Genomic DNA, 16,556 nt, shown 5'->3' with positions numbered 1-16,556 from the left:
AGACTGTCCTGGGCCTAGTCTGAGTCTATTCAGACTGTCCTGGGTCTGGACTTAGTGTATATGGATTGTCCCGGACCTGGACTGAGTCTATTCAGACTGTCCTGGGTCTGGACAGAGTCTATACAGACTGTCTTGAGCCTAGTCTGAGTCTATACGGACTGTCCTGGGCCTGGACTTAGTGTATACGGATTGTCCCGGACCTGGACTGAGTCTGTTCAGACTGTTCTGGGCATGGACTGAGTCTATTAAGGGTGTACTGGGCCTGGGCTGAGTCTCTGTGAACTGTCCCAGGCATGGGCTGAGTCTATTGAGACTGTCCTGGGCCTGGACAGAGTCTATACAGACTGTCTTGAGCCTAGACTGAGCCTAGACTGAGCCTGGACTGGGGTAGCACGGTGGCTCAGTGGTTAGCACTGCTGCCTCAAGCGCCAGGGACCCAGTTTCGATTCCAGCTTTGGGCAACTGTCTGTGTGGAGTTTGCACATTCTCCCCATGTCTGTGTGGGTTTCCTCTAAGTACTCCGGTTTCCTCCCACAGTCCAAAGATCTGTAGGTTAGGTGAATTAGCCATGCTAAATTGCCCATAGCCAGGGGTAAATATAGGGTAGGGGAATGGGTTTGGGTGGGTTACTCTTCAGAAGGTCAATGTGGACTTGTTGGGCTGAAGGACTTGTTTCCATACTGTAGGGAATCTAATCTAATCTAATCTATGCGGACTGAGTCTATGTGGACTGCCCTGGGCCTGGACTGAGTACCATTGATCGTTTAGAATGGGCAGGAGCTGAGAGACTGTGTGGTCTACTTTGAAAGTTTGCACTCACTGCAGGATGATCAGTGATCCCTGATTTGTCTCCTTGCAGATAATTTCTCAGGATGAAGCAGATCGTCGTGGGAAAGTCTATGATAAATACATGTCCAGTTTTCTCTTCAATCTAAACAATGGTCAGTGGTGCCAGTAATCTGTTTTATGTGTTGTATATCAGAGGTGATGCTGGAGACAGGGTCTGGTATCTGAGTGTTAAGTTCTTTTTCTTGAGATGCTTACATACTTGATACAACTGCAACATGCCAACTTCTGTGAACAACCAAATTTTGTTTGAACAAGTACAAGCTTTCTGGAGGAACCCTTAACATACTTCACAGGGCTTGCAGAACCGTGTCAACAGATCTCTCTGAACAGAAGCAACAGTCCTTCCTTTATACAGTACAAGAGTTTCAACTTGCAGTCAGTAACATTTACAAAACAACCCCCAGCCATTCCCCAGTCACATGCCACTCAAGATGCATTGTAGAATTCACATCATTTCCAGAGATAATGTGATTAAATCATTCCTTCATGGCAAGACCTGGTGTAATTTGTATTTTTTTGTAACTGTAGGGTGCAGTCGGAATTTTAACTGCAATGTTCTTATTGATTCTGAATAAGGGATGATGATGTAAATGACTCTGAATGGCAAAGGATGGGAATGTAAATTCCTTACATTCTACCTGTAAGACAGAGACATATCACCCTACCCCTGGGACATCTAATTTACTGCAGGTCAGCAAAACAAATTAACCCTTTAATATCTCACGAGGATTGGAAAATTGGGATACACACAGGGATTATGCTGCCACGGAATGCATTTTCTGATTCTGTGCCTCTGGAATAGACTCAGACAATTGAATCCAACATGTGACTACAGAATGAGCTCAGCTGTGAGTTGAGCGACCAGGAGATGCATGTGTCACATCATATTTAGGGGCTGTCTCGTGGCTGATCTGATTGTGACCTCAACCCCATTCAGATTCCCTCATCCATCTAAAATTCCACCCGACCATGAATCTATTTAACATAATATATATATATTTAATATAAGGAGATGGTGGTATAGTGGATAATGTCACTGACCCAGTAAACCAGAACCTTAACCTAAGCCCTCTGGCCCAGACAGCCTTCTGGAATGGCCTGGTCAGTCAATCAGTTGAAGGACAAATAAGAATAGGCAACAAGTGCCAGCCTTGCCAGCAATTCTCACATCCCATATCGAACAAAGAAAGAAGAAGTAACCCAGTCTCCATTGCTGAGTGGGGAAGCGAATGCAAAGATGAGCAAGCTTCAGAGAGAACAAACTCTAAAGTGGTGTCATGTTGGTCTCTAAATGTTCACTGCGTTTCTCTCTCTGCAGACATCCCAGACCTGCTGAGTTTTTGTTTGAGATGAGGAAACCTTTATATTTAAACAGTGTCCCTAGTTGTGGATTTCCCCAAACAGGGAAAAGCATCTACCCTCAGGATCGCATGTTTCAGTAAGATCAGCTGTCACACCTCTAACCTCTAAGATAGTCTGAAGGGTAGGGATAATGAGGGCTGGGTGATGGGGATGAAACAGGCTCCTGCCTCATCATTGCTCTCATTTCCTATTTTCTAGATTTTGTTGTTGATGCAACTCGCAAAGGAAACAAAATCCGTTTTGCAAATCACTCCGTCAATCCCAACTGCTATGCGAAAGGTAAGGATTTAGAAACCTCATGGTGATGGCAGGGGTGATAGAGAATGAATTTGAGGGTGGAGGGTAAATTGGGTGGAGCGGTTAGGGGTAGGTTAGAGGGGGTGGCGGGGAATCAAGTGACATGAAGAGAATGCCAATGATGTGACAGGGAAAATGGTAATTTGCTCTTCATTTCAAGAAGTGCTCTATCCATTTGCATTAATCACTACCTGTCTGACCCTGAGACCTCTGACCTCATGACTATTCATGACCTGTGACAAGCTGACTGACTCCCTCTACTGATGTGACCACCAACCCATGACCTTCCAGACCAGGCACCACCAACTCAGCCCCCTGCCATCAGAATTGTGGTTCCCAACTTCTTGACGTCTGACCCACAAAAATGGACAATGGCTCCCGTACATTGCTAAACTCAAGTTCTCCTCTTCCAGTTGTCATGGTGAATGGCGATCACCGAATTGGAATATTTGCAAAAAGAATGATCTACACTGGCGAGGAATTATTCTTCGATTACAGGTAAAAGATTACATTAAATCTTTACAAATCATTGAAGGTGAAGAGCACATTTGGACAGCAGTCATTTCTCATTATTTTCCTCAGTCCCTTCAGGTTTGTGTCTCTCTGTATTCCTATTTACAGCCATTTACAAAGGTTAGGAACAGCCATGATTATAAAACTGGCAGCTGGGAAAACCTATTCTCTGCCTTCCTCAAGCTGGAAAACATTCACCAAAGCTTTCTATTTCCTGTAACCAATCCAACTTTACAAACCACTGTAAATATCGTTTTATCCTGCGGGGTTTAGCTTTGCCAACAATGCTGTGATCTGGCTTTAGGAAGCCCATGTACCTCACATCAACCACACAACTCGATCCGCTACTAGAATTAGATCTCCTCCCATCCTTCTCATTCTAGTGAGTATGGGTCTAAATGACTCAATCACTCATCAGAAGATGGGCCTTTCATCTCTGGAATTAGAGTCCTACAGCTCGGAGACAGGCTGCTCAGCCCACACTGGTCCATACCAACCAAAATGCCCATCCACACTAACCCCATTTCCCTGCACTTGGCCTATATCCTTCTGAACTTTTCCTATCCATGTATTTGTCCAAATGCCTTTAAATGTTGTTAATGTACCCGTCTCAACCACTTCCACGGGCAGCTCATTTCAGCTGCATACCACTCTCTGTATAAAAGAAGTTGCCCCTCAGGTTTCTTTTTATTTTTTTCCTACTAACTTTAAACTGATGCCCTCTAGTCCACAATTCCCCAACCCTGGGAAAAAGGCTGAGTGTATTCACCCGATCCATGTCTCTCATGATCTTTTACACCTCTATAAGGTCCCCCCTCAGTCTCCTACACTCTAAAGAAAAATGTCCTCACTTGTCCAACTTCTCCCTGTAACTCAGGCCATTCAGTCCAGGCAACATCCTTGTAAATTTCTTCTGCATTCTTTCCAATTTAGTAACATCCTTCTTAATAACAAGGTGACCAAAACTGAACACAGTACTCCAAATGCAGCCTCACCAATGTCCTGTACAACTACAACATAACTTCCCAACTTCTATACTCAGTGCCTTGACTGATGAAGGCCAGTTTGCCAAAAGCTGCCTTCACTGTCCTATCTACCTGTGACTCCATTTTCAGAGAATTGTGAACCTGAACTCCACGATCCCTCTGTCCCACTACACGCCTTAAGGCCCTATCATTCACCAGGAAACTCCTACCTTGATTTGACTTTCCAAAATGCAAGACCTCACACTTATCTATATTAAACTCCATTTCCCATTTCTCGGCTCACTTCCCCAGCTGATCAAGGTGCTGTTGCAATTTCTGAGAACCTTCCTCACTGTCCATGATACCGCTTATTTTAGTGTCATCAACAAATTTACTAATCATGCCTTGTACATTCTCATCCAAATCATTGATAGAGATAACAAATAGCAATGGTCCTATACCAACCCTTGAGGCACTCCACTAGTCATGGGCCTCCAGTCCTATAAGCATCCTTCCACTATTACTGTCTGCTTCCTAAAGTTTTCTGGCTGGTAACAACGATGTAATTTGCTCTCAGGTAGCTAACCACCTTGGGGCTGTGATCAGAATAGTGAGAAGCCTTCAGATCTCTACGAGCTCAGGAGCTGTCTCTCTGTTCTCTGCAGTAAAAGCTACTTTAAACCAGAAGAATATCGGTTTATTTTAATTAGAATGTTAGAGACCCTTTGACTGTGAACCAGCCACCCTGTGCCTCCTGCAAACAAGTGAAAGTGTCCTGAGAAAACCGATTGAGAAGTAGCATTCTGATCAACACAAGAAACATCTCAGCAAATCCAATGAATAATAGGGGCCACTGGATTGCTTTTCCTTTACCAATAAAACCGAGGCTTTCTCTATAGTTTGTGTGTATATTTATGTGTATGTCAGGTGAGTTTTATAATTTGGTTACAGTTTTAAGATGGAGTTACATGCCAATGTTTCATTATTGCTTATCTATAGGTTTAGTCTATTCACTTGTACTAAATAGTATTTCCTGTTAGTACAAAAGCATGGTTTATGCTTCTGTCAACTTTAGTCTGAAACACAGATTAATTGGGGCATTTTGTATGCTTCTGTAGAACCCATAATCTTTGTGATGACTCTGGGAATAACAGCTTGTTCCCCCAGTGCAATGTGACAGTCTTCTCCAATAAATTGGAAATTTATTGATAAAAAAAATTCTATTGAAGACACTGCAGACATTCTTCCTGCTTTCTCTCCTTTACACGATTATACCCCAGTTTATAGAATATAGAATCTGTTCAATGTCGAAGCAAGCATTCAGCTCATTGAGTCCAGACCCACCATCTGAAGAGAATCCCACCCAGACCCAATCCTCTATCCTAGCATGGCTAATCCACCTAGCCAGCACATCTTTGGACTGTTAGAGGAAACAGGAGCACCCGAAGGAAACCCACATAGACACAGGCAGTTGCCCAAGGGTAGAATCAAACACAGGTCCATGATACTATGATTTTAAAGTCTTTTAGTCATAACTATGCCATAGCTTTCGTATCTTTCTATAATTTCCTTGTAAATTTGGTTCCTCTCAAATTTTCAGTGATGATCTGGAGAAAACACCCTGCCATGATATGGGACCCTCTATTGTCACTTAAATCTAACCAAATAGATTCTGTCCTTCACTCTTAGAGGACAGTGTGTCTCTCCAGCACTGTAATCTCTCCTTAATCAATTCTGCTACTCCTTCCTCCTTTCTTTTCTCCCTCTTACCTTGAAAAAAAGAGATTCAGCAAAGTTTATTTCCACTGCTGTCTGTCTTCAAACCAGGTCTCTGTAAGCACAATGGTATGTAAAATAAGACATGGCTGTCTGATACTGCAGCTCACTGACCTCATTTACCCAACTTTGAATGTCAAATTGACCCTAATTTGCTTCTTATTCACTCTTCCTGTTGTAATTATAGTGCAATTTTAGATTGATGTAAACTAAAAAATGCTATTAAAATATCCCGTTGAAGGGTATCAGTGAAACCAAAGCTCATTCCAATACAAATGAGATCAGCAGAAAACAGGCTTGTGCTATCCACTGAATCGCATGATAAACTGACTCCTGTGTTTCTGTTTTAGATACAGTCAGGCTGATGCACTGAAGTACGTGGGAATTGAACGGAAGATGGAAATGCTGTGATCCCATTGTTACTTCATGTTAAGTTTTTGTTTGATTGTGAGTTAGACTGTGCAGCAAATCCACAGCCACCTTTCCTGAAAACCTGATGTGAATTTGACCAACGTGACTTTGTCAGACATAGGAAAAAGTGTATTTCGCATTGCTGTGTGTTGTCAGCACACCTTGACCTGCTTTTGCTGCAGATAACCACACTTACTCCTCCCCCAGCTTCACCTGCTGGACCCCCTTTCCATTACTGAGAATTTACTCCCTAGTTCAGCTTGATCAGGGGTCAGAATTTAATAGCTGTGAAAGGCAACTCCATTGAAGATTCAGAATTTGATCTTGTGGGACCTCCCCAGGGATGCAATCCAAAGTTGACAGACAACGGAGAATCAGGCATTTGTCACAGCTTCTTATTCTGGACACATTGAGTTGGGTTCCTAATGTCAGGAAGTGTCTAGAAATTAGTTGGAACAGTGAGCTGTATATTGAATTCAGATTGTGGAAACCATGATTGCTGTGCTAAATGTTTCTGCCACTGAAACCAACAGCCAAATAATGTTGGGACAGAAAGAGAAAGTTAAAGTTTAGAAAAACAAAGAATGATTTGTCTTACGCTGAATGTACTTGCTGCAGCAGAAGCCACATTATAAGCTTAGCTTGTGAAAGATCCCACTGCCTTGGGTTTGCAAACCCTGTTTAGTTCTCATCTATGATATCTGCATCCACTGTTACCAAGGGACACTCTTAGATCAGCAATTAGTTAGTTCTCCTAATGTAACAGAGCTTGTCTGAAGCAGTCTGTTCTCTGCTGGAGCGATGGCTTTGACAAGGGTGGAAGATTGATTTGATTTCAGGCAAACTGACTTTGCAGTTTCTACTTTTCTGGCAACAGTTGGGTTCTTGAAGTGAAATCTGAAGCAGAATCCTTTAAATAACACTTGAAATAAAAATGACAAAATTATTCTCTTTCTTGTGTATTTAACTCTCACAACTATTTAGTACAAGCCACATATATTCAAAAGTTTCATTATTTTGGGCTTGTGTTGTAGCAAACTTTGTTTTAACTGGCACCTTATGAACCAGCACTTTTGAAAATCTGGCAAAAATTATATACCTGAAATACCACAAGTTTACTGTGTTATCACAAACTTTGTGATATCCAAGTGGTCAGTTGAGGGTGTGAGTGAGAAGGCTCTCTGCAGGTAAGTTGTATTTAAGGCATTTTTATTGAAATGATTTATGCTGAAAATAAAGTATAACAGTCATGTGTATAACCTTCTGCATTACGTTTCTGTTACTTGGTGTGTGTTTTTGTGGTTGTGTGAACCTCTTGATCAACCGGAATATTTGATCAAACAGCATGCTCCTGGTCACGTGGGGGCCAGTTAATAAAACGTTCGCTGTACTAATTAAATTTTGGAGTGAAACTCATGTCTGTGTGCAATACTGTCTAAGACAATTGTCTAGCATCCACCTGAGAGTATACCCACAACCTCAGTTAAATGTCACATGAAAAATTCATTTTCTGGATTAGTGGTGCTGGAAGAGCACAGCAGTTCAGGCAGCATCCAAGTAGCTTCGAAATCGACGTTTCGGGCAAAAGCCCTTCATCAGGAATAAAGGCAGTGAGCCTGAAGCGTGGAGAGATAAGCTAGAGGAGGGTAGGGGTGGGGAGAAAGTAGCATAGAGTACAATGGGTGAGTGGGGGAGGAGATGAAGGTGATAGGTCAGGGAGGAGAGGGTGGAGTGGATAGGTGGAAAAGGAGATAGGCAGGTAGGACAACTCATGGGGACAGTGCTGAGCTGGAAGTTTAGAACTAGGGTGAGGTGGGGGAAAGGGAAATGAAGAAACTATTGAAGTCCACATTGATGCCCTGGGGTTGAAGTGTTCCGAGGTGGAAGATGAGGTGTTCTTCCTCCAGGCGTCTGGTGGTGAGGGAGCGGTGGTGAAGGAGGCCCAGGACCTCCATGTCCTCGGCAGAGTGGGAGGGGGAGTTGAAATGTTGGGCCATGGGGCAGTGAGGTTGATTTGTGCAGGTGTCCCGGAGATGTTCCCTAAAGCGCTCTGCTAGGAGGCACCCATTCAGACAATCCAGCATTCCCTCAGTTCTTTTTTTATGTAAATATATTTATTAGCAATTTTTAAAAAGTTTACAAACATATAAAATTATTGAAAAATGCCACAAATAACAAATACCAGTATAATAAAAAGAAAAAAACACAAATTACAATACAACTACAGTCCACTAACTACTAACCTACCCTATAATACAAAATAAACCCTACCACTTTGCAAAGCAACACCAATAAATAAGTAAATAATAGATTAAAAAAACCAAAAAAAACACAGAATACAGAACAGCTTTGCTTGACACAAAGCTCCCAAACAAAGGAACGGGAGCATTGAATATATACCCATATTAACTCAGGGCCCAGGGCTTGACACACCTAACCATCCTGGTTAAGCATATGCCCTAGTTATGATAACTGACAACTCTATATCAAGATAACTCAAGTAGTGCTGCCATGTCTTATAAAAGCGGTCTGTTGTGTGATGTACCATGTTTGTAAAAATGTCCAAGGGAATGTGCTCCATAATTAATTTCTGCCATCCCAGCAAGCCGGGCGTGTTCTCAGACACCCAATTCATCAGAATATTCTTTCGTGCAGTGTGCAAGAACGTTAAATAGTTTCTTCCTATGCCCATCTAAAGATGGTAAATTCAGTAGACCTAAGAGGAGAGATATCGGGTCTACTTTGACTTCAGTCCTCAATCCCCTCCCTATCTCTCCCGCCACAGCGCTCCAATAAACACGGAGCCTGTGGCATGTCCAGGAGCAATGGGTAAGAGTACCGACATTTATTTTACATTTGGGGCACACTGAAAATGCCCCTTTTTTAAACTTCGCCAGATGGTCTGGTGCCCTGTGCAGCGCATGTCCTATTACAGATTGAAATCTTTTGAGTACTCTCCCATATGTTCTCCCACTCCTAGCTTTTGCTCCCAGACCTCACATAACCAGTTAATATCCTGCCAGGGCCTGCCACCCAACAGGCGATAGAGGGCACTAACTGAAAGGGTACTTGAGGAACGTAGCAACACCCTCTCTGTATCAGGCTTATACGGCTTAGTGAGAAGCGTAGTCTTCTTCTGGATGAAATCACTAACCTGAAAGAAACAGAAAAGATCTCTGCTGGACAACCCGTATTTGCGGCTCAGTTGCTCAAAAGACATCATGACCTTTCCCTCAAACACGTCTCCCAAACTAGAAACACCTCTTGCTGCCCATAGTTTGAACTGAGTCCATCATCCCTGGTCGGACCCCTGGTATGCCAACTATAGGTGTAAGTGGTGAAGTCTTGGATAAACAACCCTCACTCTGACACATCACCCTCCATGCCTTGACTGTACTAATGACAATGGGGCTCTGGCAGTGGTCCATAACTGTCCTCATATCCATGAACAACAGGTTAATAAGAGAAGATAGAACATTACAGCGCAGTATAGGCCCTTTGTTCCTCAATGTTGTGCTGACCTGTCATACCAATCTGAAGCCCAGTTAACCTACACTATTCCATGTACGTCCATATGCTTGTCCAATGATGACTTAAATGTACTTAAAGTTGGTGAATCTACTACCGTTGCAGGCAAAGCATTCCATACCCTTACTACTCTCTTGGGAGGTCTCAATATTGAGTTTGGATCATTACCTACCCAATCACAGACAAAGGACAGCAGGGAACTTAACTGATACCTCCTGATGACTGGGAAATCAACTCCCCACCCCCACCTTGAGGCAACTACAATTTAGTAAGTTTGATGAGGGGCTGCCCATGATGCCAGACAAAGAACCAAACCATCCCATAAGCTTCCGCAGTGTTGATCTGGGAAACATTATAGGGAGCACACACATGGGATAAAGCAAACGAGGAAGAACATTCATCTTAATAAGAGATATTCGGACCAGCCATGAAGCTGGAAGAGCCTCTCATCTCTGGAGATCTCGCCTAATATTGTTGAGCAAGTCCAAAATAACAGATCAAACTTGGGGGTAATAAAAAGGCCTAGGTATCGGAACCCTGCCCATGACCACTTAAAAGGGAACTTAGGGCCACCTTCAACTTCTGGTACATCCTTAAGGTTCCACAAAGGCATAGCCTCCGATTTTGCAAAGTCAATCTTATATCCTGAAATAGCCCCAAATGAATTGATAGATTGTTTCAAATAGGGTACGGAGGTCATCAGGTTAGATAAAAACAAAAGGACATCATTCGCATACAGTGTACTCTTGCGTGCCCTCGATCCCACTTCCGGAGCGGTTATGTGGACGTTCTGACGAATGGCCTCTGCCAGTGGCTCTATCACCAACGTAAACAACAGTGAGAGGGGGCAGCCTTGCCGACTACCCCTACCAATCCTAAAATTCCCAGACTTCACCCCGTTGGTGATGAGCACGGCCAAAGGGTGGCAATATAAAACCTCCACCCACCGAGCAAAGACCCCACCCAACCCAAACTGTTCTAAGACTTTCCCACTCTGAAGTTGCCCAGCTGCCTCCTGTATTTCCTGAACTGTCAAGGGGGCATTAAGGAGAGAGGCCTGTTCCAAGGTTACCCCTGGGAGGTCCAGGTTCTTAAAAAAGGGCTCCATTTTAGCCCTCCTGTCTTCGCAACCTTCAGACCAATACAATTCAGAGTAAAAGCTCCGAAAAGCCTCATAATCTTTTTAGCATCATATGTTAAGTCCCCGGCACTATCTCTGATTGCAGTAATGGAATGAGGAGCATTCTTAATCCTAGCCAGGTACGCTAAATACTTCCCTGGCCTATCCACCCTAGCCTTTGTCTAGCGAAAGCAAGTTCTTTGTTTGTGTTTTGTGTCAGTATTGAATTCAAGGCAGCCCAGAGGGCTATGATCCACTGTAGCTTAGTCACCGAAGACCATGCAAAATGTGTCTCAAGTAGGCGCTGCTGCTCCTCCTTCTATCATTTCCGGCTAGCCGAATAGGAAATAGGTAATCCCCTAGCAAACGCCTTAGCAGTCTCCTATAGCATAGACGGACTACTAGCCGTGCCTGAGTTGATAGTCAAGAATTCCTCAAATTTCTTCAAAACGTATTCCATAAATTTGGAATCCTTAAGGACAAGAAGGTCCAAACGCCAGTGCCACAAACCCAGCCCCTCACTCTTGGCCTTAACCTCCAAATATACCGCCACGTGATCAGAGATAGCTATATTCCCAATTTTAAAACCCATAATCAAATCCAGAAGGGCTGAGGGAGCCAGAAAGAGGTCAATCCTCGTGTGACATTTATGTGAGTTTGAAAAAAGGTGAAGTCCCTGGCGGTAGGGTGAAGACATCTTCAAATATCCACCAGACCAACTCCTTGCATAAGTCAACCACCTGCTTGGCCTGCGAAGAAATAGTTGGGGGCCCACAAGGCATCCTGTCCACTGTCGGATCCAAAAGACAATTAAAATCCCGCCCCAATAATAATGTGCCGTGTTCCACAGGCACTCAGCTTAGAGAAAGCACTAATCAAAAATTTGAGGGGATGTGCCGGTGGACAGTAGACATTTAAAATGCCACATTCCTCCCCATGTATCAGGGCTTTAATTATCACAAACCATCCCTGCTCATCTTTCACCTGATCTAATAATGTGAATGGCAGATTTTTCTCGATAAGTACCGCCACTCCCCTACTTTTAGTAGTAAAGGATGAAAAGAATGCCTGTTTATAACCCCCCTGTTGTAATTTCAGGTGTTCCCCATCATCAAGATGGGTTTCCTGCAACAAAGTGATATCAACCCTTTCTCTCTTAAGGCTAGAAAGCACTTTTTTTCCCTTTTAACAGGTGAATGACTTCCCTTGATGTTACAGGTGCACCATTTAATAAGACACTCAGCCATATCCCCAATCAGAGACCCTTGAACCCCTGGGAAGGAGAACCCTGCTTACAAAGTGATGAGCACAAGTAAATAAAGATCATAGAGTCAAAGAACTATATCTATAAAAACTACTCTATCATAACTATAAACAACCAATACTACCAAAAATTCTACAAAGAAAACCAACTATAAAACCTTGAATGGAAGACTCTTCCCCCTACCCACAGGGGGCACTCACCCTACCCATCCTCTCCTACACAGCTCCTTCAAATCCGGACTGTATCCCAGCCTAAGACTAGAAAAAAACAAGGAGATGATCCTTAAATCAACAGAAAAAACACAAAGTCAGGATGAGCAATCCACCCATCCCTGGCTTCATGTCATCCTACTTGTGACTAAAAGAGAAACAGAACAAACAAAAAAAGGGGAGACAACAAAGTACATCCACAAAATTTCCCATCCGAAAACCCAGTTATTAAAAAAAAGAACAACTTATTCCAAGTTTTTTATCCCCTTTTCCAAAAAAAATTATTAGGAAGAAAGAAAGGAATGAAAAAAGGAAGGGAAAACATGGGGAAAGAAGGAAAAGAGAACAAACATTAACTGTATTCTTCAGGCCAGTCCATCTATTTTAAAGTGTCTACAAAGTTTTTAGCTTTATCCGCTGAGTCAAATGTATAAACTGAGTCCTCGTGGCTGAAATGGAGCACTGCGGTGTATCTCATAGAGTACTGGATGCCCAGGTTCCTCAGCCTCTTTTTAACTTTAGCGAAGGATTTCCCCTTTTGAATTAAAGCTGCCGAGAAATCCTGGAAAAACATGATTTTTGACCCCTTGTACAGCAGTGCCTGTGGATCTTTTCCCAATAATCTAGAAGCTTCTATCACTTTTTGCTTGTCCTTATAAGAGTGGAAATGCACTAGGACCAGGCAGGGGGGCTGCACTAACCCTGACCTGTGCACTGCAACCTGATAAGCCCTTTCAATCTGCAGCCTGCTGGACTCGATGTGAAGGCCCAAAAACTTCGGCAGTCAGTGTTCAAAGCTGACTGGCTGCTCACCTTCAGGGAGCCCAATAATTCAGAAATTTATCCTCCCACCTCGATTTTCGAGGTCATCGATATGGTCTCGCAAGGCCCGCATCTCTCGCTCCAGCATCTGGATCCGACTGGATGAGGACTCTGTCGCAGCTTCCAAGGCCTTAGTTCAACCCTCCACCTCCTCCAGCCTCTCCCTGAGGCCCTGGATCTCCTGCTCATGCTCCTGCACCATGGATGCAATAGGTTGAACCTGGGCACGAATCTCCCCAATTACAGCCCCAACTTTCAAGGTACGTCTCTCCATCACCGCAGCCAATTCCCCAGAGTATGTCAGGTCCCCGGGGGGTTCAGGAGAGGCTACTGTTGCTGCTGTCTCTGGTACACCTGGTGCTGCAGGGGAGTGTCCTTCCTGTTGCTGTTTGCTCGCTCCCTTTCCCTTTGGCATCCTTCCCACTCCCAAATATTAACAAATATGTGTTCTGTAAGGTTTTAAACTAATAATTCCAATGCAAGAAAACCAGTATGCCTTGGTTGTTAGGCAGAGCTGTCCACAGCACTTCTACAGAATCACTGCAATTTTGCTGAGTCCCACAATTGAATGTTTTGAAAGGATGACTAGGTGTGTAGGACAGGGCAATGCTTTTTATGTATCCTCCTTGGACTTCAGCAAGGCTTTTGATCAGGTGTGATGTGGGAAACTGATAGCAAAGAGTGATGTCTGAGGGGTGTTTTTTTTCCCCAACTGCAAGTCTGTGTCCAGTCCAAAGGGGTTAGTTTTGGGGCCTTTGTTTTTTGTGCTTTATATAAATTAGACTTGATCAAGTTTGTAGTTAATACAAAAATTGGGATGGTAATAGTGATTACAGGAGATCTTTATGGGTTGATCAGTGGCAAATGGAATTCAATCCAGATAAATGCACTTGGGCAGGACAAACAAGGTAGGGCAATATGAGGTTGACGGTAGTGCCCTGGGAAACACCAAGGATCAGAGGGACCTTGATGCATGTTTACACTGGTTCCTTAAAATATAAGGACAGGTGTATAACGTGATTATGAAGGCATATAGTTTATTTGCCTTTATTAGCTGAGATTAAGAGCAAGGAGGTGGTGATGCTGGAACAGTATAAAACCTTGGTTAGTCCACAACTAGAGTATTGTATGCACTTCTGAAGTCCACATTATTAGAGTGATGTGAAAGCATTAGCGAGTGTGCAGAGATTTACCAGGGTGTTGTCTGGGCAGAAGAGTTTCAGTTATGAGAAAAGATTGGACAGACTGGGGATACTTTCTTTAAAGCAGAGAAGATTGAGATGGGACATAACAGAAATGTATAAAATTATGAAGGACATACCTTTCCACTTGATGGAGAAATCAATGATGAGGGGCATAGATTTTAAATAAGGGCAGAAGGTTTAGAGGCAATGTGAGGAAAAGCTTTTTTACTCAGAAGGTGGCGGGAATATGGAATTCGCTGCTTGTAAGGGTGGGAATGGCAGAAACCCTTATAACACTGAAGAGTATCTCCATGTACACTTGCAATGCCAAGACATACACAGTTCAGGTCCAACTGCGAGAAAATGAGGATTAGAATCGTTAGGGGGGGGCTGAAGGGTCCTTTTCTGTGCTGTAAATCTCTAGGACTCAAGGCCTGACCACAGAGCAACACTCCCTCAGTAAATGAATAAGTGACTGCAGAATACTTTGAATTATGGTTCCTTGTATTTGAACCATAAAAACCATGTTAAGTACATACAGTGAGTAAATAAAAAGGAAAATAGAATGCTGTTATTTTAAAGGAATGGTCAATAAAAATATGGAAGTCATGATGCAAATGTACAGGAAATTTGAAAATGCACATAGCACAGTTTTACCAAATTCTTTCATTTGATATGGGTATCACTGGCTGGGCCAGCAGTTATTGCTTGTCCCTAGTTGTCCTTGAAAAAGTGGTGGTGTTGCCTTCTTGAACAGATGCGGTCCATATGCTGTAGGTAGACCCACAATGCTGTAGAGAGAGAAATCAGGTTGTTCTTAAGTAAAGAACAATAAGTTCACAGAAAGTTCAATAAGTTGATTCCTGGGATGTAGAGTTGTTTTGAGTGTGTAGAAGAATGAAAGATGAAAACTGTACCAACTGAACGGCAAGGGACGATTTAGGACAAAGATCCCTCTGTTTCATGGAGTGGTGAAGGGTGTGAACATTGAAGGTGATGGATGCGGTGCCAATCAACCGGGGCTGCTTTGTCCTGGGTTTGAGTGTTGTGGGAGCTGCTCCATCCAGGCAATTTAGGGAGCATTCCATCACACTCCTGACTTGTGCCATATAGATGATGGACAGGCTTTGGGGATGGTGAGTTACTTGTTGCAATTTTCCCCGCCTCTGACCTTAAGCCCTTGTAGTTTAAGTATGTATATAGCTAGTCCAGTTCAGTTTCTGGTCACTGGTAACTCCCAAGATGCTGACAGTGGGGATTGACTGAAGTTAACACCATTGAGTGTCAAGAAGTGATGGTTAGATTTTCTCTTTTTGGAGATGGTCAATGCCTGGCACTTATGTGTTACAAGCAGAAAGTTAGGACTGCAGATGCTGGAGAGTCAGAGTCAAAAAGGGCTTACACCTGAAACATCAACTCTCCTGCTCCTCGGATGCTGTCTGACCTATTGTGTTTTTTCCAGTGCCACACATTTTGACTTGTGTGTTATTTATCATTGTCAATTCAAATCTGGATATTTGTCCAGATCTTGTTGGATTTGAACACGGACTGCTTCAGTATATCAGGAATTGCAAGTGGTGCTGAACATTGTGCAATTACCATCAAACATCCCCACTTCTCATCTTATACTAGAAGAAAGGTCATTGATGAAGGAGCTGGAGATGGTTGGGCCAAGGACACTACCCTGAGGAACTCCTACAGAGATAGCTTGGAGCTGAAATGGCTGACCTCCAACAACCACAACCATTTTCCTGTGTGCCAGGTGTGACCCCAACCACTGTAGAGTTTGCCCCCGATAACCATTGATCCCAATTTTGCTTGAGCTCCTTGATGCCACACTCAGTTGAATGCAGCCTTGATGTCAAGAGCTGTCATTCTCACCTTACCTCTGGAATTCAGCTCTTTTGTTCATGTTCGAACCAAGGCTGTAATGAGATGAGGGGACGAGTGGTCATGGTGGAACCCAAACTGGATGTCAGTGAGCAGATTATTGCTGAGCAGATTTTCAAGGAACGATTCCAAGCAGATTTACTACTGTGCTGTGCTGTGCTGGAGATCAGCAAGGACAGTCCTTGGTCAGTATTGACCAAGGACAGTGCCCCAGCCCTAGGGCAAATGCCAAGGGAACCCAAATACAGGGTCACAATGGAAATACCTCTGTAGCTGAGAAACATGGGTATGGAGTGGTGAAGATGCAGGTTAACTCACGATCTTACAGTCATAACCACTTCTTAACAAAGCCAAACAACCAAACTA

The 16,556-nt window shown here is 43.4% G+C and overlaps 1 protein-coding gene across 2 annotated transcripts in view; it reads left to right on the top strand.

Moving 5' to 3' along the window:
* ezh1 (enhancer of zeste 1 polycomb repressive complex 2 subunit) overlaps positions 1-7,572 on the top strand; it is a 35,037-nt gene extending 27,465 nt beyond the window's left edge. For both annotated transcript variants that reach the window (XM_072561156.1, XM_072561155.1), the window contains 4 exons: positions 860-941; positions 2,410-2,490; positions 2,922-3,006; positions 6,113-7,572. In XM_072561156.1, the coding sequence (XP_072417257.1) occupies positions 860-941; positions 2,410-2,490; positions 2,922-3,006; positions 6,113-6,173 (309 nt within the window). In that variant the 3' untranslated portion in view covers positions 6,174-7,572. The remainder of the gene's footprint in view (positions 1-859; positions 942-2,409; positions 2,491-2,921; positions 3,007-6,112) is intronic.
* The last annotated feature ends 8,984 nt before the right edge of the window (positions 7,573-16,556 follow it).

Source organism: Chiloscyllium punctatum, chromosome 42 (assembly GCF_047496795.1).
Source record: "Chiloscyllium punctatum isolate Juve2018m chromosome 42, sChiPun1.3, whole genome shotgun sequence".
Lineage (NCBI taxonomy): Eukaryota > Metazoa > Chordata > Chondrichthyes > Orectolobiformes > Hemiscylliidae > Chiloscyllium > Chiloscyllium punctatum.
Note: the sequence above shows the minus strand (reverse complement) of the source record. Positions and strands in the feature narration are given on the sequence as shown.